Source organism: Buteo buteo, chromosome 11 (assembly GCF_964188355.1).
Source record: "Buteo buteo chromosome 11, bButBut1.hap1.1, whole genome shotgun sequence".
NCBI lineage: Eukaryota > Metazoa > Chordata > Aves > Accipitriformes > Accipitridae > Buteo > Buteo buteo.
This window is the reverse complement of record NC_134181.1, coordinates 1,478,872-1,500,542: the sequence shown is the minus strand read 5'-3', so window position 1 is coordinate 1,500,542 and position 21,671 is coordinate 1,478,872. Positions and strand designations below refer to the sequence as shown.

Sequence of the window (21,671 nt, the reverse complement as noted above, 5' to 3'; positions counted from 1 at the left end):
GTAACAAGAGCTTCATGGTTATGCTTGTAATAAATTATTTACAAAGTAATTTGAAAGAAACAGCACTGGTGAGAAAGGTAGCACCTTGTCTGGGCCTTCCTCTGTAGTCAGGGTGTTCTGCTCAGAACAGGACCAGCTCTTCATCCAGCTCCATGGCTGCAGCAGGCCTTGAGAAGTGGAGGAGAGCAGCTCCCAGCTCTGGGTCAAGTTCTTCACATGTGGCCAGTAGCTGGAGAGAGGGCAAGGAGCCAGTATTAGACCTGCTTGTGCTTCCTCACAGTGAGTTACAGCAAGGCTAGAGCATTTTGCTGCTTCTCAGCAAAGTCCAGGTAAAGGAGAGGGAGGCTGTTGCCGACTCACACAGAAATAACATGGTCTCCTGGCTGACAAGGCTGTGCTTGTGGGAAACTTTAATACCTCCCACTTCACTGTGCTTGATATTTCCCCCCAAGACCAAGCATGAAGCAAGCAGTGGGAGCAAGACCGTGTGAAAGCAGTGTTTCAGGTTGCTGAGAAAAATGCAGTCTGGGAGAGGGAGGATGTGGCTATAGCACTGACTGAGCAGCAGGTGTCCTCCACCACTCCCAAACGCGTTGTGGAAACATAGGCAGCACCAGTACAGGATCAGTGCCCAAGAAGGGCTATGCAGGCAGAAACACTGGGAGAAGAGGGAAAAATCTCAACATACCGGTTGTATGTTTCCAAAGCTTGGGGCAGGGCATTGTGGGATCACACTAAACAGGAACTGCCGGGCTGTGGAGATCACCTCCAAGGGATCCCCCTGGAGAACACAGAGAAGAGATATGGCCAATCAAGGCCAAGCACAGTGTCACTTTCAGGTCTCGGTCCCTGCCTCCAGAAGTGAAACAGGAGGTACTACCCCACACCTAGGGGCTATTCACAGGTAAAGCAGATCACTTGATCAGTGACTACATCCACCCTGAGGTCCTGTACAAGTAAGACAGCAGCAAGGCAGCAGCACCGGCAGCTTCTCTCAGCCCTGAAGTGTGAGCAAGCTGCCTGCCTGCAAAGGCACCTGCACAAGCTACCTCTGCCTTGTACAGGAAGGTAGGAACAAGAGGGATACTGCCAGTGGCAGGGGAAGGGATAAAGACTAGGATTCACAGTTAAAAGAGGAAAAAAGAGAGACTGAGCTTCACTCACATGCTCTGCGGTGTCTGGGCTTTGCCGTAGCAGGTCTTTCCTTTCCACAAAGAGCCGAAGCAGCTGGATGTACAAATCGAGCGCCACGTAGAGGAAGGTGTGCTCTCTGGTGAGCAGCTCTTGGTGAAAGCAAGGGGTGAGGCTAGAGGAGGTCACACACCGTGTCTGGTTAGCGCTAGTTCCGTGGTAGACTCAAACACAGAAAGACACAAGGCAAATGCAGCTGGTGCTCTTGCTGCTGTCCATTTTACAACTCCTGTTGTGTGCAGGGCCATCCCGCTGCCAGGAGCGGGAAGGCAGCCAGGGACACTCCTGTTTGGAGCACAAAGCTGAAGGGAAACTTCTAGCAAAAGATACAGGGCTCCTTAATAGCAATCCTGCTATGACCAAGTATTCTCTCCTGCACAGCTAAGGTAAGAGCTCAGCTCACCTACAGGCCAGCAGTACAGTTAACTCCGTGCCAGCTGCTGTATATGCAAACCATCAGCCGCATCCTCCCTCACCACCACCTCCCTTCTGAGCCCAGGACGATGTTACCTGTAGAACGCAAGAGGCAAGAGCCGTATGTGACAGTCTGAGGCTGCGCTGCGCAGGACGCAATATTTGCTAGGGTCTGCAATAGCCAGAGAGAAATACTAAGCATCTTTAGTGGTCCTCACACCACCTTGCATACTTCTACAGCAGCACATGGGCTGCACAGTTTCCTTCCAGCCCACAATAAACACTAATGCTTGTTTCCTTCCAGCCCACAATAAACACTAATGCTTGGGTGTAGTGACCACTTAGAGAAGCAAGCTGCCCCCTCTGAGGCTTTCTCTACCAGAGGGAACAACAGTGAGTTTCAGTCATTCCTGACCATCAGCTGGGTCACCGTACTGCAGGGTAGAAGCAGGATGTTGTCAGCTTTTACTCAGGCAAGTATTTTTCAGGCTGCTTACAAAGGCCCATCAGTTCCTTACAGGTACGCTCATTAATCAAAGAGCTGGGGCATGCCTGTCCAGCACTGAAGCTCACCTTTCCACCCCGTGGAGGCAGGACTCACTCACCTTTCTCTGCTGAATGGAAGAGAAGGGGCCAGGACATGCCTCTCTCTTCCAGGCACTGCAAGATCACCAGCGACCATTCCAGAGATGTCTGAAAATCCACTCCTTCCTGGGTGTCAGAAAGAACAGGTCTAGTTTGTTTTAGGCTTTAGTTGCATCAAAAGCAGAAAGAAACCCCTCATAAGAGATTGTGTACATGAAGTGCTCAATTAAAGAACCTTTACAAATTTAGCCCAAGTCTTTCCCCTCGCCTGTTAGCCCAGATTCTCCCTGGGCAATCAGGGACTAGAGTAGTGCAGTGCCTTCATCACCAAACCAGGCCACCACAGGGCTCAGCTGAGAATGATTTGTGAAAGAGGGGAACGTGGCATCGATGAGCAACTGGCTCATCACCAGCAGTACTCAGCACAGAGCCACTGCACATCCTGCACCGACCCCACCCTGCTCCCCAGAGGAGTTTTTTTTCCCCTCTAACCCATCTAGTGACAGCATGTCTTGGGAGTGGGTTTTTTTGCATTACTCATTTTCCTGGGAATAACCTCCCAGATCTGTTTGCTCAAGATGTTTCTTTCCTCAATGACTCTTCCTCCAGACTCTCCCAAAGACAGACTACGAGACCAAATTATTACTTTTAACTTGAATCTGCTCCCCAATCCGATCTGTTAAGTGACTACACAAATGGCTGCACTTCAAAGCTGAGAAGACAGCAAAGGGACAGAAACAAGCATTCACAGGCGGCAGGATGCTTGGGGCAGACAGCTGCTGGAAGAAACTTCTCATCTTTGCTCCTTCATTTAATAGCATTAAATCATATGGAAACTAATGTTCCTCCTTGCTGGGGACCCCTTTTCCTGTGCAATACCCTGTATGTTTCCAGCCCAAGGAAAAAAGTCATCTAACAAATGTGAAATGCTACACAAAAGCTAAGAGAGAGAGGTGAGGTTCCTGTACTACCTGGGAGGTGTAAAGTCTGAACAGGGAACTGAAAATAATGAGTCACTCAGGAAGAGAAATAAAAGCTACCGTAGTGAAAGAAAGGGGAGATAATGTCAGTTAGAGGAAAATACAGGTTTAATCTGATAGGAGCAGAAGGGCTTTCAGCAGGCTCTGTCTGGGATGTTGCTGATCCCTTCCTTCTGGCAGAGCAAGCTACCAGCCTTCACAGTACTGGTACAAAGTATTTTTAGGCAGCAAACCAAGCTGATCAGACACATTTAGTGTCATGAGAATTCCCTCAGGGCTGAATTTACCTTTGGTGCTATTTTTGCTGAGATGAGATCCATGAGTGAGAAGAACAGCAGAGAAACAAGAAGCTGCAAGGAAAAGAAAGAGACTGCCTGTTAGTTATATCTGTGGTGGTGACTCAGAACTTGCGCTTTCCAATCAGGAAATAACATTTCACTGAGTGTGTTCCCAGGATGGACCTGGATGAACTACAAGCACTGCTGTTCATTCCAGGTGAAAGCAGCATGTTTAAAGACAACAGACTGCAGCCTGACATCGTTCATTGCTTCTAGGGGTAAATTCCACACTGAATTCACTGTTCTCAAAGTAAGGCTTGCTGCAGTCAGCAAGTCAGACAACAGATGACAACTTCTCCCAAATACAGGTAAAAACCGAGTGAGCTACCAGAAGTATAAACCTGGAGGAGAGCTAATGTTGGTCCACAGCCAGCATGCCACCAGCAGATGCTCTGTAGCCTCTCATCTCAGAAAGTGCTTCGTAATCCTGGCCTGACATACACTGGTTATCGCTTTTCTGGATCCCTACCACAAAAATCAAAGGATGCAGTGGCTTTGTGATCCTGGAAAGTTAAAGTAACTTGATTATTTGTGCTACTAATCCAGTTCTAGAGCTAACCCTCCTTTCTTTACCTATCTCTGTCTGAGAAAGGAGAGGGCTGAGCCAGACAACACATTCTGTGCACAGCACGTCTGTTTGCACATGCACAACAGTCGGGCCAGGGCAGGGAACATGGCAGCGAGAGACCTCTCACTTCAGCTGACAGCTTTCCAGAGGCACAGACTGCTGCATGTGGATGAATCAAACAAAAAGGAGTGGCACATGGTGGAACAACTGGGTTCCTTGGATTTAACTACAGTGTCTCATCCCCCAAAGGTGGCTAATCCCACAACACTGCCCCTTCTGACAGAGAGAGATTTGCCCTTTAATGCTGTCTGTCACCTGAAGGGATTCAGCACTTGACCTCACACCAGTCCTGTGTGTGGGACCAAGTCCCCACCACAGAAAGATCTGTGGGATCCCACCAATAGTGCAGCAGTAGTTGGGGGTCTGAGCTAAGGCCTGAACACCCAGCAGCTGCTGTGTCCTGCTGGGACCCCAGTTACACTCAGCCCTCCCACTGTTCTCACTCTTCCTGGCATCCTCCTCCTATCTCTCAAGGCAGATTTTTGAGGTGAAAGCCGCTGTTATTCCACATGTACTAAATGCTCATTTCAAGTCAGTGACACCAGTTTCTGACTAGCAGCTTTTGGCTCTAGACCAGTATAAACAGTGGAGGAGTCAATCCCGTAGCAAGAGGAGCTGCTACCATAACTGCTGCCTGGAGCAATAAAACTTAAGAGTAAATAGTAAAGCATAGGTCCTGGTTCAACACTATTTACCCGTGAATGTCTCAGTACAAGGACACTCCCCATGCTGAGCTCTGGTCCCAGCTATCCCCTGGAAGACCAACAGACAGAACTGCCCAGCAGCACCCCCTCTTCCTCTTCAGCAGAGCACTTCAGAGAATTCCCGTGCATGGAGGGCACTGAGAATGGCAAAATGGCAGGGGCGTTTCCTGGAACACACTTGGGAAAACCCTCAGGAAATCTGTTCCTGGGATTCCCAGCACATCTTCCCAGAGCCTTAAAATGCCTACACTCCTGTCTCATGAACTTTCCATCTCCTTAACCTCCCAGCCAAGTTGCCTGAGCTAAAATCCACAAGGACTGCTCCTTTGTTAGAGGGTGAGGTGATCCTCTCATGCCATGAACTGAGCTCTCAATCTCTGCAGCATTCTCTCTAGCTTCAGTTTTTAAAGCAGCTGTTTAATAGTCCTCTCTGACTTCAGAGAGGAGCCAGTATCTGAGTTAAAAGTTTAAGTTTGGAACAACTTTGCCTCTAGGATAAGTATTTAGCAACTGGTAATTTACAGCTACATTTTATCAACTAGCCACCAGCAAGATTTCACAACAGGGTTTACCAGGGATACAGCACTATCTCAGGACAACCATTTCTCAGTTAAAGACATTCTACTGCTAGTTTTCAAGCACAGGGAACAGCAGACATTTAAAATGCATCCAATCTTGCCTGCTCTGTGTCAGTCCCCAGCCTCTTCAGTGCATTTCTCTCCCATCCATGTGGTGACTGCTGTTGAATAGTACAATGGAGGAAGGCAGCTGAAATCCAAGGAGGGCCAGAGAGAGGGAAAACCATTCCTGAAGAAAGGAAGCTAGGAAACAAAACCAGCATGTCATGGTTTTGGAGGAAAAAAATAAATGGAAAAAAAATTATAGCTGTGAACGAGGACGAAATCAGGGGCTTGGGCAAAGTAAGTTTGTGTAAGTTTGTGATTGGAACAAAAAAACCCACTCTTTTTTTTTTTTTTCCCCTGAAGTTGGATGCTACGTGGAGACAGTTTAAAAAAAAAAAGTCTAGAAACAGACAGCAGCATTCTCAAATCTCTTTTATCAGAGGTTGGACAGGTAGTTAACTGTATATGCTACTATGGCTAATGTGATTATTACATTCAATAACCTGCAAGGAGATTCTTATACTAAATTCCCAGCTTTTGAAGAAAAGCTGCAGGACGCTGAACAGACAGCGTAACAACAGGTAAAGAAGGAAGCATGCAGCAGAGAAGCAGTCAGTAGCTTCAGATCAGAGATTCACCAAATCCAGTGAACAAAGGGTGCAGCAGCTTGAGCAAATGACTCAACACTGTGCTAAAGGCTATTTCCAGTGTTTGTCTAACAAGGATTCTGCCTTCCAAGTCTCCTCTAAAAAGATTCTCTTTGTCTTATGGTGAAACACTCTGACCCATATTACACAGAAGGCCAGACTAAATAATTATAATGACCCATTTTGAGTTTAAACTCTACAAAGGAATCTGTATATAGCTGTCCTACAAGCCTCAGTCCACATTACCATTTCATACTGCCTGCTGCAATTCAGCCTGCATCAGAGAGCAGGCCTCCTGGGCACTGATCCCTCAGTGAGCGGGTTCTCCTGCCTGCAGATCCACACTCGGTTCCTCATACACACCTGGTAGCTGAGGACTGCCATTCCCTCAGTCTTTCCAGTTCTTCTGCAAGTGGAGCCCCAAAGAGTCTCTTCCACTGAGAGCAAAGTACTGGCTCCAGCCTCGGCCACCAAAGCTAGGAAGAAAGACGGAAACCAGCAGCATTAGTGGTGGCATACTCAGTAGTTGTTTGCAGTCAGGTATGCATGCTATCTCAGCCAGGTACTCAGAGAAAGTGTTCCCCCTGCCCTCCCCCCTGCCCTTAATGAAAAAGTCCAAGTTGTACATACACACCGTGAGAAGTTTCACATCCTGGAAATGCAAAGAGGGTCATTTGTGACTGCATTCGTACCACGGTGCCCTGAAACTCCTCTAGTAGGACCACTCATAATAAAGGAGCTCAAAACTCAGCTGTTCCACAAAGGTGATGCACATGCTTACCACATGCAACAAAACCATGTATCCCCATGTAAAGCAGTGCATGAAGAGTTACACACAGGAGAGAGAAACATCTGTGATTTATGGACTATTTGGTTGCTTGGCATGTGTGTCCTGGTTTTGGCTGGGATAGAGTTAATTTTCTTTCCAGCAGCCGGTATAGTGTTATGTTTTGGGTTCAGTATGAGAAGAATGTTGATAACACACTGATGTTTTCATTTGTTGCTAAGTAGTGCTTATACCAAGTCAAGGATTTTTCAGCTTCTCATGCCCAGCCAGCAAGAAGCCTGGAGGGGCACAAGAAGTTGGGAGGGGACACAGCCAGGACAGCTCACCTAAACTGGCCAAAGGAATATTCCATACCATGTGACGTCATGGCCAGTATATAAACTGGGGGGAGTTGGCCAGCGGTGGGGAGCAGATCACTGCTCAGGAACTAACTGGTCATCGGTCAGCGAGTGGTGAGCAATTGCATTGTGCATCACTTGTTTTGTATATTCCAATTCTTTTATTATTGTTATTATCATCATTATTAGTTTCTTCCTTTCTGTTCTATTAAACTGTTCTTACCTCAACCCACAAGTTTTACCTTTTTCCTTCTGATTCTCTCCCCCATCCCACCAGGTGGGGGGAAGCAAGTGAGCAGCTGCATGCTGCTTAGTTGTTGGCTGCGGTTAAACCACGGCAGCACGTAACAACCAGCCCCCCCTGTAGTGCATCTGAAATGAAACCAAGACAAGTCTCCCAGCTTCTCACTCTTAAACAGCCTCTGTTCCACTTCTATAGTGACACTCCAAAAACAAGGCTGCATGCCCAGAGCTGGGACCGGCAATACCAAGGGTACTAAAACACTCTGCAATTTTCCAAAGGCATTAAGAATTACTACCCCCACACTTCACAGTTTACACTAAACGAAGGTTAAAACAAGTGCTCTGAACTGGTACTGAATTTTCATCTAGCACTCTTCAGACAAAATAAGAACTGTTACCGCTGCAGAGAAAAGCACAATGGGACATCTGGTTTGACATGCTGTTAGAACATCGTTGACTGCTTCTGCCGATTCTTCACAGTCCAAGCTGGCATTAAGCAGGCCCTGGAAGAGGATAAATTACAAGATGACTACACACATGTCTCTGCTGCTTTGAAGTACCTCACCAAGCCATGTGTAAAATAATGAAAAATAACTGTAGGGGTCAGCATGGCCCAGCAAAAGAAGCATGTGCCCAACAGCTTCTCCTTCCCCCACCAGCTTTGCTGTATTGTATTAAAATTAACCTCTGCCACTACTTCCTCCAGCTACTTCTCTTCATTTTCCTGGGTTACTGCTCTTCTTTTTGGAATTTACACCAACAATTCTTAAAACAAGGGTACAAATAGCACATCTCATTGTTAAGAATAGCAGATAGACAGATACCCTGGTAAAGAAACACCTACTCTGGCTAGCACAGACAATGGAGCAGAATGACAACAGCAGCAGTTACCCTGAAGAAGTGAGCGGTGATGTCGTAGGAGAGTGCATACCCTCTGGAACAGACATTCTTCTGTGGGAAGACAAGGAGAGGAAAAAAATTAACTCTTTCCCTTTTGAATTATGATTTTCTTTGAATATTCTGGGTGTCTGGCACAACAGGACTCATAGCACAAAATCACCCTGTGAGATCCTGAGTATCAGTTCAGATTGCAGAAACTTCATTTCTATATAAAGCAATACCACTGACTAGGTAGTGCTTTACAGTCCCAGCAAATCAGATGGCCCTGCTTACCGCATGTAGTGGATGGCAGAAGTAGTTTTGATTAACAGTCTTGGAATGAATGGGGGTTTTTGGCTGTGCCCAATATGACAGTGCAAGAGGGCTTGAAAAGGTCAGTCAGGATGAATAAAGAGAAATGATAGCTATCCTCAGAGCACAAAACAGTACCCTGAGGGACCTGCAAGTCAACTGATCTTCCCCCAGGAAGCTGCAGGGATGTTTCTCAATGTTTCTCTAGTGTACATGATACAGGAGGATGAGCAGGATCTCACTCTACACACAGCAAAGTAGTTTAATGCCCTGGCATGACAGAGAAATTGGAGAACAGCTCATGCTCAATCCCTTACTTCTAGGCCTCCACAGGAACACTGCAGGTTTCTCTCCAACCCACCATCAGCAAACAAAAAGCAGGTGGCACGGAAGGACGACATACCCACACACGAGAGAGCATCCCCAAGGCTGCTGCACGTGCGTGTGCACCAGAGACATATGTTGTCACAAACAACATGACTGGAAAGAACACTCCTACTGCTTGAGAACTGGCCAAGCCACTACCAGGCTACTCTGTCATGACCCACTGGTGATTTTACCCCGGACTGTGCACACCCAGCTCCAACCACTGACATGCTGACTGGCTCCACCCCAGATTTGCCTACACTGTTTCCCAAGGATTCTCTCTCTCAATAGTGTAAAAAGCCACCACAATTCCAAATGAATGAACCCAAGAGTCACCCTATAGCAGACAGTGCAGAGGGGACCTCTGCAGAGCCAGGGGCTGGAAAGTCTCGAGCATAATGAGTTGAACCTCCCTATACTCTGATATAAGCTAAGTTTGTTTCAAGTTTGGCTGCATTTTAACTCCCATCCTAAACCCAAGTTTAAGGTCTTTATCTAGAGCAGTTACTAATAAGAAATTATTATTTGGCTAATGACACATACCAGCTCCAAGTTTACAAAACGAAAAAAGTCTTCGCAGTCCAACATGGTTTTCTTTCCTTTTCGACAAGTCACGATCAAAGCGGATGCAGGGAGCCCTACCAGAATCCTTAGGCAAGGAAGAATAAAAACAAAACTGCAGTTACCATCAAGAAGAGAATCAGAATTCACTCTCAGGGCATGTGCCTTTGACATTCAGGGGAGTTTGAGAGTATGTCAAACATGAGATCTCAAACATGTTGACAGAAACTGCACAAGGAATTTTTCCACTTGCCCAGAAAAGAACTTGCATTTCAAGGAGATACACACACCACTTTCAAAGATCCTATCAATGGCTCAAAAATGGAAATGCACACCTAGATCACAGCAGCAAATACAGTAATTTAACAATGGTTAACACAAGTGGTGGCATTAAGAGCGTTGCTGCCTGTAAACAGAGTCCATGAAGACGTGTTGTCTTTGAAATTCAGTCCACTGCCAAGGGCACCTCACAGCCCAAGATAGCACACTGAAACAGTTAATGCATGTGGGTACCAGGGAATAAATATCTCTTGCACAGTTGTTACCATGACACACGGTGTCATTTTCATTTGTTGTGGAATCAGAGGGGAGGCTACCCGACTGCACAGGTACACACCATAATTGCTTTGAACAGCAGTTTTGTTCAAGGTATTCCCAGTCCTTCAGACCCACGTTTACCTTCTGTGCAGCAGCAGCTCCTGCTGCCTCCATAACTGCTCACCCAAAGCAGAGCTATGTTTTCTGTCTTTCAGTCTTTCCTGAAGAATCTCAAACAGGAAGTGTCTCTGGGCATCCAAGCAGCCAGAAAGCAACTTTCGCCTACACCCCAGCTCCAGCACCATCTCCTAAAGAGGAAGGTGGGGAAAAACAGTGTTTGTCAGGGCTACACACTAGTTTGCATTCAAACGTTCTATATTTCTCTGAAGTAATAGAAAGATCAATACAAAAAAATCTCTCTCAATTTCCATGCCTCTGCTCACATGTGAGAACCAAACATCAGCCCTACATACACAGAGGTATTAGGAAATACTTTGACTGGTCAAATTCAAGGATTGAACATACAGCTACACATCAAAGTCTGGAATCACCTGTAGCTTGCAGAGAATATCAGGACTGACTGACATCTTTGACTGGCCACAGCTACCCAGGTCCAACCTGAAATTCAGAAACACACCAGGTAACCAACCCTGTTAGCCCAGGAGAATAACACAATTCAAATAAAGTCAAATGGCTTCAGATGAACATAAAGCTCTAACATTAACGTTCCTTAAATAAGCTGTAGGTGAGACAGCAACCCTCCTCTAACCCTTCCTCCTTATTTTCCAGCTTCAGCCACTTCCTCAGGGGCACTGATGCTTGTCTGGCCGAACAAATCTGAATACAAATTCAGCTTAAAAAAGACAGACAGACTAGGGACTATCTGTGGCTGCAACCCCAGACCTCTGTCACCTAAAGCAAGATTCTTATGCAAACACTGGTGAGTCACGCAGAGCCACCTCCCAGCATTCACTTCCAGCCAGACCCGTGAGAATGGAATCACTTCCACAGCCCCATGTAAGGCACAAGCTCACAGCTCCTAGATTGCAAGGTCGTTAGCAAAACCATTGCTTCTGCGGAAATGCAAGTCACAACACAGAATACCTTTGTGAGGAATCCAGAATGGTATTGATAATAATGCCACATGCCTTCTCCAGGTCTCCATCGCAGCCACCAGAAGCAGAAGGTGCTGGAAGATACCATTGATAGATGGCCCAATAATGGAAATCCTGTCTGCGGTATTAAAAAGGAGAAGATAGGAAGTCTATCACAGCATCTTAAAGGTGCCCTTCCCTTAATGTAAAAGGAAGCTTACACACCAAGTAGAGTGCAGTGACAGACAAAAGCACCCATATAAGTACAGATACAAAAGTAGTCATCCACCAGACACCACATGTCCTGATGTCAGTCATCTCCTGCTTCCGGAAATGGGGAGGTTTTGTGAAAAGTTATTTGGAAGGACTGCACATGCAGGCCAGAGGTTATTTCGGTGAACTTCAAGTTAAAACACATTCTAGCATTGCTTGAACTCTGAACAAACCAGAGTAGTCAACAGGCATTTGTGTCCTGCAGCAGCTTGTTTATTTACTTCCTGATCTTTAATGCTTTTTCACAATTTGGGTGGGAAAGACTCTTGAACTATTCCCTTTTCAACAGAGGCCCTCTGCACTTACCTTTCCGAAGCAGAGAGAATATCTTTTTCAGGGTACACTTCCAGCTCCAACAGCAGCCACTCTCTGAAAGACAACTGGGAAAACCAACTATTTAGGTAAGAGGAAAGACCAGCAAGGCAAGTAACTTGTGCAGAACAGCCACCTTCTTCCCAACATAAAACCCACCTTCACCCACACCAAGACAAAAACCCTGCAGATTAAGAGATATGAAACAGGAGACATCAACCCAAGGAAGTTCTCCTGCACTGTTTCCCTTGCAAGAAATCTAAACTAAAACCCCACTGGCATTCAAAAATTTAGTGAAAGCAAGCCTGTAAAGCATCTCTCACACACCCACCCCTTTGACATTTCCAAACATGCTCATCTTCTTAAAATCTAGATACCAGAATGAACGTATTTTATTAGAAACAAATGCTAAAATGAACAAAGCACCATAGTCAGACAGACTGCTATAAGCATCAAAGAAAGGTTATAATGCAAAGGTATTTTAGCCTTGTACATCAAGCTAGCCAAGCACAAGGAGTCATCTAGTAACATGACAAATTTCTCTGCACAAAGACAAACTGGTTTTATATGAACTAGGTTAAAAAAAGAAATCCTGTCAAATCAGATACATTGCAAAGATGATATAAAGAGAATAGCTGAGATGTTAACCTGCTTCATAGCAAGGCAGAGCCAAACAATCCAAGATACACAGGTGGTTCAGGAGAACATTGACATTTAGAGAAAGCACCAAAGAAAGCAAGCATTTTCAGTTATTTGACTCACCATCACTTCATAGACAGTACACAGTAGGAAGCTAAGGTTCTGGACAGGCCTTTTCTCTACAGTTCCTGATCATTTTCTTACTGATATGGTATTTCTTGTCAGGCTTTCCACTTTTGCAATAGGCAGGACACAAAAGCTTTACCTCTAGTTCTCTACTTCTAATCATCACCATCAAAATCTACAGATAACATTGAGCACATAACCTAGCGTCCATGCCATCTTCAGCTGTCAGACCAACTTCTCAGACATTAAGTTTTTACAAGAAGCTTTTTATCACCAATAAGGAAATTGCAAAGGGCAGATCTGAAAAATGAGAATTACAGTGTGAACTTAAGTCATGGAAAAGATTTATACCTGGAGTGCTTTTTCCTTCAAGAGCTCTTGAAAGCGTGCTTGCTTCCATAGACAGAGGCTGGCTCTTTTGTAGTTCAGAGAGGGGCACGACAGGGAACTCCAGATTAGGTCTGTTTTAGCCTCCTCACACAGGATTCCCCGAGCTTCCAAGCTCAGCCGTGGCACGATGTACTGCAGCTAAAACAAAGGCATAAAACCCCTGCACATTTCCACCACAAAAAAAGGCCCAGTGCAACCTCTGGTTGTGTGAAACTGCCAAACAATCAAATACACAAAATGGTAAGATGGGAGGGTACAAAGATGCATTTTTATATAGTTTTCTTTGTACAAGTTGTAGTTGCACAAGGGTCTGCAGCAGGAAATTGAACTGAGACTGATCTTCCCCATAAATAATAGCAAAACTTCTTTCGTTTTACCTTTTTAACAAGGCTAGGAGGAAGCAAGGCACACAAATCTTCACAAGAATAGGATGGAAACTTGCACATAAGGTAAGATGCTGCTGCAGTGCAAAACCTGATAGAGAAGAAGAAAGAACTCCGTTATCTGGTTGGTTCAATCATCTTTTCCCACTCATGAAAGTCAAAAGTAAAAACAAAGACTGAATGTTAAAAATGCTTTTAACCAACATGTCCCAAACCTATTTGCTTTTGGGACCACTTCTATTTATGTGCTTCCAACCCCAAGTACATTAATAGCACAAATTTCAGAACCAGAGACTAAACCAAAACCCTTGACAGCATCCAGTCAATCCTTCCTCTAGCAGGCAGTACAATCATCAGGATGCCACTTCACACAGGACCACCATCAGCCTAATTATTTCTCTGTGTAGCGCCTCTGTGCAGCACAAACACCTACATATGCTCTGGAAATCCTCCGCAGGAACACTGGTGCTTTACCAGCACCCTTCCAGTGGCAAACCTAAACCCATCGCCTGGGGAAGCAAGGACGTGGTGGAGGCACGATCTCACCTCATGCAGAAGGCAAACGACTCTTCTGTCCTGCACACTAGCAAGCAGTTCCAGTACTCCGAAATGGAAAGGACCTTTTCAGAAACAGGCTCAGAAATCCCCCAACTGGCTTTCATTTCAGGAATTAAAGCTCTGCATTCACTTAAGTGGATCACAAAAGCTGCTAGTCCTAAAATGTGAGCATCATTCAGGGAAGGACCCTGCAAGCCAAACCATAAGTAAAGAACCGAAGAGAGAGAGACATTTCATTTGTAACAAAACAACCTTTCTCAGAAAAAACTCAGAATTAATCAAGTAGCAGAACAGTGCTTCTGCCCATTGCTTAATTCAGTGCAGTGATATCAATTTAGCAGATGAGAGGCACCAGTTACATTAAACATGTTCTTGTTTCCCTGAAATTGTGCCACTAGCTTTGATCAACCTGCAGCAAAATTTGTACATTTCTGTAAAACAATAATTTTGAGCAACTAGCTGTAAATTCAGCCCACAGAATTTGAGCCTCTCAAGGCTTTTTAGCTTCTATGACAGCTAATGTAGCCTATCAGCCTTTTCATTTCACCTTTTCAATATCACGGTGTAAAGAAAATAAAACCAACAGTTCTCTAAAAGAAAACCATGCACTGCTGCACCCCAGACTCGGGGTCTTACTTTTATTTTTAAAAGGGGTGTACAAGTGAAATATTCAACGTGGAAGCTTGGGAATTAAGCATTCTACTATTTTCTTTTGGCTCTGTTCATAAACTTACATTTTAACAGAAGTTAAAATAAGCATCTCAGAACGCATTAACCTTCTACAGTAGTATTTCTGTAGGGAAATGTTCAGCTCACATTCCTAAGAGCAAGCCTATACTATTTGTCCAAAATGAGGATTTGTTTTTGTCAGGGTGGCTTTTTTTTTTTTTTTTTTTGGAAGCCTGAGAACTAATGAAGTCCCTCCACAGTGCGGTCCAGACAGGTACATACCCCACAGCTCAGGAAATGGAGGTAGGATAGCCTTTAGCACACTATAACCATATGATTCGTGGTTGGAAAACTAACCTGATGATAAATAAGCTGGCAGAGCCTGCCCAGAAGGGCAGGTAAAAGATTCCTGTGTCCACACATCATCTTCACAAACAAGGAAAGACATGGTCCCTGCCTGCAGAAGGTAAAAACCACATGCTCATTTTACTGCTTCTTTTTACCCCCAATACAGAAAGAGGTATTTTAAAATGCTTAAACACACTGAACCTGAGCCATACTTGTCTGTAAATACAGGACAATTATCATTCCATTTATAGGCCCAAAGGAAGTGTCACTTTTGGAGTATCTCAACAGAGGAGCCCTATGAGGGCATGAACTCCACCAGTGCTCTGCCTCAAATACTTCATACTATATAGTCAAAGAGGTGTTCAGTAAGAGATGACAATAAGGAAAGGAGGAAGATGCCTGGGGCACAGACAGCTTTTTTCAGACAGAGAGCACAAGGTAAACAGAGGCAGAGCAATAAATGGGATCAAAAAACAAAGCAAGAGCAAAAAGGAATTAATATAAGGTCCTGTTGCAAAACAGAGGAAGGGACAGAGGGAGGGACTTTCCCACCCAGATGACAGAAATAAACATCCTCAGAGGAGATTGGATGGGGAGCTGGGTTTAGAAACAATTTCCTGGGACACTCTTGTTTATCACAGCTACTTTCCAGCACAGGTTTTCAATACAGATTGATCTGCTCCAGGGCAGAAGTGTAAAAGAGGGAAAGACACACTCGTTGCCAAAGAATGCTGCACTACAGAGAGGCAGCCACCTAGTTCAGTACTGTCAGCAGCTGGGATTACAGGCAGCTTGTCAGTATGTTGCTGTTTTCCAACAAAGCGATTTTCCCCTGAAATGTGGACCATAATGTTATCAATTAATATGTATAATATGATTGAAATAACCAGGGAACTGCTAATGTACTGTATACAGCCCCCATCAGTTAATATTTAAAATAGGGAAACAATAACTAGACATGATTTAGGGTTTAGGAACTACTAGACAATGTGGCTTTATGTTAATGTCAGAAAAGGGAATGGATTGTGGTCTGGTCAATAAACTTTGAAGAACCACTTGGAACTGCCAAGACAGAGTAAGAAATAGGTAAAAGGTAATTCCTACAGGAGGAGATGGTGACCACCGACTCATTGACCACCTACTCAAATGATACCACCTACTCAAAAGAAGAGAATGAAGGAAGGAAGAAGACAGAGTCTGTGCACTAATTTACAGGAGAGGCGAAGAAGAACGAACCAATCATTAAGGGTAATAATAATGAATATGTATTTCTTAAGCTTATAAATGTAGGAATTTTTGAGACAAAGGTGTGCTGTCTTGAGACAGGCACCCATTCATGCGCATCAATGAAATTAATTTGAAAATACTTCGAGACTCTGTGTTATTGGCTTGCACACCAGGTAAACGAACCCCGTTTGAGGGACAACAATAACGTTTGCAGACTTCTGTTACATCATGAAAGAGATGGCTATTAATAGAGTCCTTCCAGTGGCAGAGGAGCGCTACCTCTCCCTCCTCATACAGGCCACAATCAAACTGAGTCACTTGAATCACTTCCAGGGGGAAGAGGGGATGGGAGGCAGCTAGAAGGTGTATCATGCTGCTATTCCTGTGCCTGCAGCATTAGACTTTATGCCTCACTCATTTCACACTAGATATGGCATTAGGGATGAAGGCTGAATGTGCCAAAAGCACTGAACATGCCAAAAAGACACCCCGAAGACACATCAGTGCTCACTGTCAAAAGACAAGCATTCTCCTCCCCCGATCTCTAGTATCAGCCAGCAAATAATTGCTGGACAAAAAGAATTTGCTCCATTCCCCACCATTCAGCTGAAAAAGCCAACCTGAGCACGTAGTATCTGTGGAAAGTTTTTATATGTTGTCACAGAGCCAAATGCCACCTTTTTCCAAAGGGATCAGTAATGACAGAGGAGTAACATATTTTATTTACACATATACATCAAAGCACATTAGTTCTTAGATTACAGAATACTCATGATAAAGCAGCCTGCAATTGCCAGCCTGGTACAGTGGGTATTAACAACCACAAGTCCCTCCTCACCCCTGGACAAGTGTTAGAATTCTAGCGTATTAATGAGTTTTGATTTCCCCACTCTTTCACTTGCATCTTACCTGTCGGGAGGGTTAAAATAGGAAGCAGCTATTAGGTTTTGGCAGAACGATGTCAGCAGAAGATCAACAACCTGGAATAAGAGACACACTGGTAATTCCTACTTGTTGGGCTGGATATCTAGATCTAGTTTTGTGCTGCATGTGTGTGTGTGTGTGTGTATATATATATATATAATGTTTCCCAACATTAAAAGAAGGCAACAAATTGGTTAGTGACATTCACTGCAAGTTGTACAGATCCACTGGCACTAAGAAGAGATGGAAAGTTAAGCCTGTAACAGCCCAGGAATGATCCCAGCACACAACAAATATCTAGACAAGCCTGGTGAAGAAAGCCTAGCTCATCACAGGACTGCTCTGATAGAATATATCTCTAGATCTCGCCACCAGACACCCAACAACTTCCAGGAGGTTAAAACATATGCATAGTCTGTGCACAAGGTAGATAAAAGGAGAAGAGTATTTCCTGTTCTCCACAGACAAAGCAACCTTTCACAGGGACTATCCAGATGCATTTTTACCTACCCAACCCCACTAGTTTCTCACCCGAAGCCAGATGGTACTCACACTCTGATGGCTGGGTTCCAGCCTGGGGGCAGAAATATCAACTTGGATTGGAGAATTCAAAGTAGCAGCTTCATTCTCATCACTGCTGTGACCCAAGATGCTTGTGAGTCTGTCAGAAATCACTGCAATCTGTGCTGGCACATCTGCAGGAAGGTAACAGGAGAAGAGGAGAACCAGGACAGAAGGCATGAAAGATTTTACAGCTCCACATAAGAGGAAGAAGTAGTGAAATATATACTCTAATTGATCAGAGCCCAAAGCATGTTATGAAAACCTTTAATGAGCAAAAAATGTTAGCTGGAACACAGCGATCATCATCTTCATTTTAGAAGACAGCATTGTTTTTTCCCAGTACTACTACCAACATACATCAAGAATAGTTTTTCACACCAGAAAGGAAACAGCCTTCAAAAGGGGGCCCAAGTCACCAGGCAAGTCCCAGGAATGGGGCTGCCAATCTTGGCAAAGATCAGGGTGGTACCAAGTGATCATCACAAAGATGCAGACCTTAAGTTCTGAACTCAAGCATGGGAAATACGTCAGATATTAAAATATATATATATTCATAGCTGGAAGGATTATACAGATCTGAAAGATTACCATCTTAAGGTACCAGCAGCAAGTAACTACTGCTGCTGCTTTGGCTAGCATTAGCCACATTTTATTAATGCAGCTTTTGTAACAGTCAATTATGGGTAGTTATAACTTGCCTTCCTGCATACCTTTGTATTTAGCCTGGTCCACAATCAGTGTCTTTAGTTCAGCCAGTTCAGCCTTCAGCTGCTCAACAGGCTCTTTGGAATGGCTGGTCTCTACTTTTGATTCATCTAGACAAGTAAGAGAGAAATGCAACACATCATCCTCACCCTTGCGCAGTACATCAGTTCATAAAATGCATTCAGCAATTTCTGCACACGTTTTCTGTAGAAGCAGTATTTACTTTTCTGTAAGCTATAACAGATCCCCAAACCGTCAATCTGCCACATATATAGCTTTGTTTTTACATTCAAAATGTGCTATTTGATTAATCATTTATGAGTTTATGCCTAGTTTGAGAAAGGAATTCAGTTTTTAAAGACAAGAGGCAAAAGAATTCTCCTTTCAGAGTTCCCTTCCTACTCGCTTTAGCTCTCTGCCCCTTACAGAAACATTTGCTGACCTCAAAAGACTGGAACCAGTCTCAAAATACAGAGACAGACATTACAGCGTGAATACTACATCATCAGCTTCTCCTCAAGCCCAACACCATGCAACATCTCCAGATGTTACATGTTAGTCTATTCTGGTTTTTGTTTAAAAGAAGAAATAAAAGGAAATTCCTTTTACCACTAGAAAGAGAGTGCCACCAGCAACAAGCTGCCACAGCACAGCCCCAAAAACCACCCGTACAGTTCGTTAGACAGGAACAGCATATTGTACATGGGCCAGAAATAACTCAACCATGAACAAGAGCAGTAAATAACAAAGGTTAAATTAATACTTGTTATAAACACACTGTAAAGCAACAAGGTGTTAGGAGACTGCTGAGTCACTTTTATGTGCAAGAATGAGCACTAACGAACAGGGCAGGCTTACAGCTGACCAATACTCAGTCCTGCCCTAAATCCAGCCTCTGTGCAAAAGCCCCAGGGATGGATTAGGATGCAGAGGATGGGATTAGGACGCAGATCAGGCCGATCAGGATACAGGGGACACAGCTCAGCTTAGGACATGCCACTAGAGGTCACTGGCAATTCAAGGACTCCTGCAGAGCCCTGGCTGCCCGTTGGGAATCGGGCCGATCCCGGCACACAGGGATCCTTCATCCCTGCCGGTTGCCAGGACAACCTCCGCAGCCAGACTGCTGCACATCTGCGGTTCCCCAGGACTGCTTTGTCACGCCTCTCGAGCTACAGCATCTCCAGAAAGCTTCAGACGCCCAAAGTGCCTTGAGCAGGAGTCAATCACAGATCCGTCTCTGTACAGAGTACACTTATCGCCACCACACTCTGGGAATGATCTCTGCTCGCTAGCCTGACCTTTAAACCTGTGGTGAGGATGTTGCCCGTTTGAAGATACGTTTGAAACACTCATTTACTGAAAAAGATAGGAGAGCTCATTAAATATCTATTACACTGACACACACTGCACCAGTAACGTGGCTACAGTGATGGGACCCAAAATTAGTGGGGCCTTCCCACCCAAACACATGTAAACTATGCACTGCGATCCCTTTGCCGCTGGCTCCATCCCTAGCCCCTCCTGTTTCCCCAGATCTCAGTCACGCACAGTAATCCATTGTTAAAAGAGGATGATGGTGAGTTCAGGCAGCACAAGTGCCATTACGCAAGGGATCAACACAGCAGGTTCACACCCCAGGCTAGCCAGAGCTGAGAAGCATTCAAGCTGCAAACGCTGATTCATGGAGATGTATTTGAGCTAGATTTAAATCAGCTAGCTCAGGCATCATTTGCAGCCTCAGCACAGAGCTACGCATGGACTGCAAAAATCCCACCCAAGCAGGATAGGCAGAGAAAGTCATTACGAGAGTAACTATTTAATACCTCAATAAGACATAAAGAACATACACATATTTACGTATAGATTAAAGACCTAATCAGCGGTAACTTTTTGAAAATTTTCAATTCAGGAGGGCACCAATGGAAAAATTAACTTTTCTTCAAACTGATCCATAAGTAAATGTCATATTTTTTTACCTTGTAACATTTTCTCTTTCATAGCACAACAGGCTTGCATGTATGTGGAGTACAAGTTTGAGGGTATTTTATCAGCGCTATAATAATTAAAAAAAAAAAAAAAAAAAAAAGAGACATTTATTATACCGCATAACCACATTCAAACTTCAGCTTTATTAAATATAAGCATAAACAACAGCTATGCTATGAAATGTAATTACAGAGGCTCCAAAGCATATTGAGCATCTGAAGCATTTTTTAATCATCATCTGACATGAGGGCCAGAAATTTATATCCAAGGCTTTCATAGCAAGTATTATACATGTGTAACACACACTACACAAAAACAATACTATGTATATCATTAATGCATGTATTAATACCTATTTCATATATAGTACGTGTCTAAGATCACATAAGAGTGTAAGTTATATGACACGCAGTATTCACACATCTAAAACACTAACGTGATGGACACCAAAGTTTTACCTCTAACACTTGCTGGGCAGGCATTCAATACTAAAAACATATTACATGAGGCTTCCTAGAACTCAGCTGCTTCTCTTACAACTTTAATTTAAAAGAAAAAATCCAGTCTTTTTTAGAGTCAGGCTGGAATGACAAGGCAGAGCCAAATGCCTCATTTGTAGGCAGCGTTGCAAACATTTTTTCTTCATGACAGGCTGCAGAGGAATTACTGGATTTAAAATAAAGCTGTTCCTGCAGTGCAGAAAAGCACTTTTAAACATGCACACAGGACAATCATGAGTTCTGAGAGGGGCTGCGTTCTCCTGGGGCATTATCCTGGTGTCCCATAAGAGCAACTCAAAGCATTAACAGACATTTAAGTTTCATCTTCCACTTCTCCCATATCCTCTCCCAAAGAGAGGAGAGCTTTTCACGGGGGGGCTCGTATTCCTGGTAAAATTTTATATTCAGCAGTATCCTCCAAAGTTTGCATAAAAACATAGCTGGCCTGCAGTCAGAGGGCTGCATGGGACTGCTTCTAGATAATGGTTTCACAGCGGCTAGAGGACTAATTACAGAACTGAAGACATTCACCCATACAGATAAGCTACCCATCCACAACCTGCAAGCCACAAGCCTGGCCACAAAGCCCTGCCAAGAGGGTTAGCCAACACACAGGGTTTTGTAAACAAGGTGTCAAAGCCTCCAATAATCTGATGTAAAGTCAAATGTTCTGAAAAGAAAGTCCAGAAGCACAGAAAAAAAAAACACTGGGAAGTCTCAATACCTCTTTAAAGAATCTATAAAAGCCATGCGTGCATCTGGGGTTTTAGGGAGCTGCAATAGAAAAACAGGCAGGTTAGGCACAAATTACCTGTCTACAAACACACATCTAGATGG

The 21,671-nt window shown here is 44.2% G+C and overlaps 1 protein-coding gene across 1 annotated transcript in view; it reads right to left on the bottom strand.

Annotated features, from left to right (window-relative positions):
- Positions 1 to 4: 4 nt before the first annotated feature.
- The window catches only part of FANCA (FA complementation group A), a 39,792-nt gene continuing 18,125 nt past the window's right edge, over positions 5 to 21,671 (bottom strand). The window contains exons 19-42 of the mRNA XM_075039316.1: positions 21,559 to 21,608; positions 20,325 to 20,401; positions 18,351 to 18,455; positions 17,629 to 17,771; positions 17,062 to 17,132; positions 14,935 to 15,034; positions 13,897 to 14,096; positions 13,345 to 13,441; positions 12,929 to 13,105; positions 11,807 to 11,880; positions 11,238 to 11,366; positions 10,685 to 10,751; positions 10,275 to 10,441; positions 9,579 to 9,684; positions 8,370 to 8,429; positions 7,877 to 7,981; positions 6,474 to 6,586; positions 5,520 to 5,661; positions 3,458 to 3,520; positions 2,211 to 2,316; positions 1,702 to 1,777; positions 1,165 to 1,306; positions 689 to 781; positions 5 to 229 (exon numbers count right to left, since the gene is read on the bottom strand). Coding sequence (XP_074895417.1) covers positions 122 to 229; positions 689 to 781; positions 1,165 to 1,306; positions 1,702 to 1,777; positions 2,211 to 2,316; positions 3,458 to 3,520; positions 5,520 to 5,661; positions 6,474 to 6,586; positions 7,877 to 7,981; positions 8,370 to 8,429; positions 9,579 to 9,684; positions 10,275 to 10,441; positions 10,685 to 10,751; positions 11,238 to 11,366; positions 11,807 to 11,880; positions 12,929 to 13,105; positions 13,345 to 13,441; positions 13,897 to 14,096; positions 14,935 to 15,034; positions 17,062 to 17,132; positions 17,629 to 17,771; positions 18,351 to 18,455; positions 20,325 to 20,401; positions 21,559 to 21,608 — 2,571 coding nt within the window. The 3' untranslated portion in view covers positions 5 to 121. The remainder of the gene's footprint in view (positions 230 to 688; positions 782 to 1,164; positions 1,307 to 1,701; positions 1,778 to 2,210; positions 2,317 to 3,457; positions 3,521 to 5,519; positions 5,662 to 6,473; positions 6,587 to 7,876; positions 7,982 to 8,369; positions 8,430 to 9,578; positions 9,685 to 10,274; positions 10,442 to 10,684; positions 10,752 to 11,237; positions 11,367 to 11,806; positions 11,881 to 12,928; positions 13,106 to 13,344; positions 13,442 to 13,896; positions 14,097 to 14,934; positions 15,035 to 17,061; positions 17,133 to 17,628; positions 17,772 to 18,350; positions 18,456 to 20,324; positions 20,402 to 21,558; positions 21,609 to 21,671) is intronic.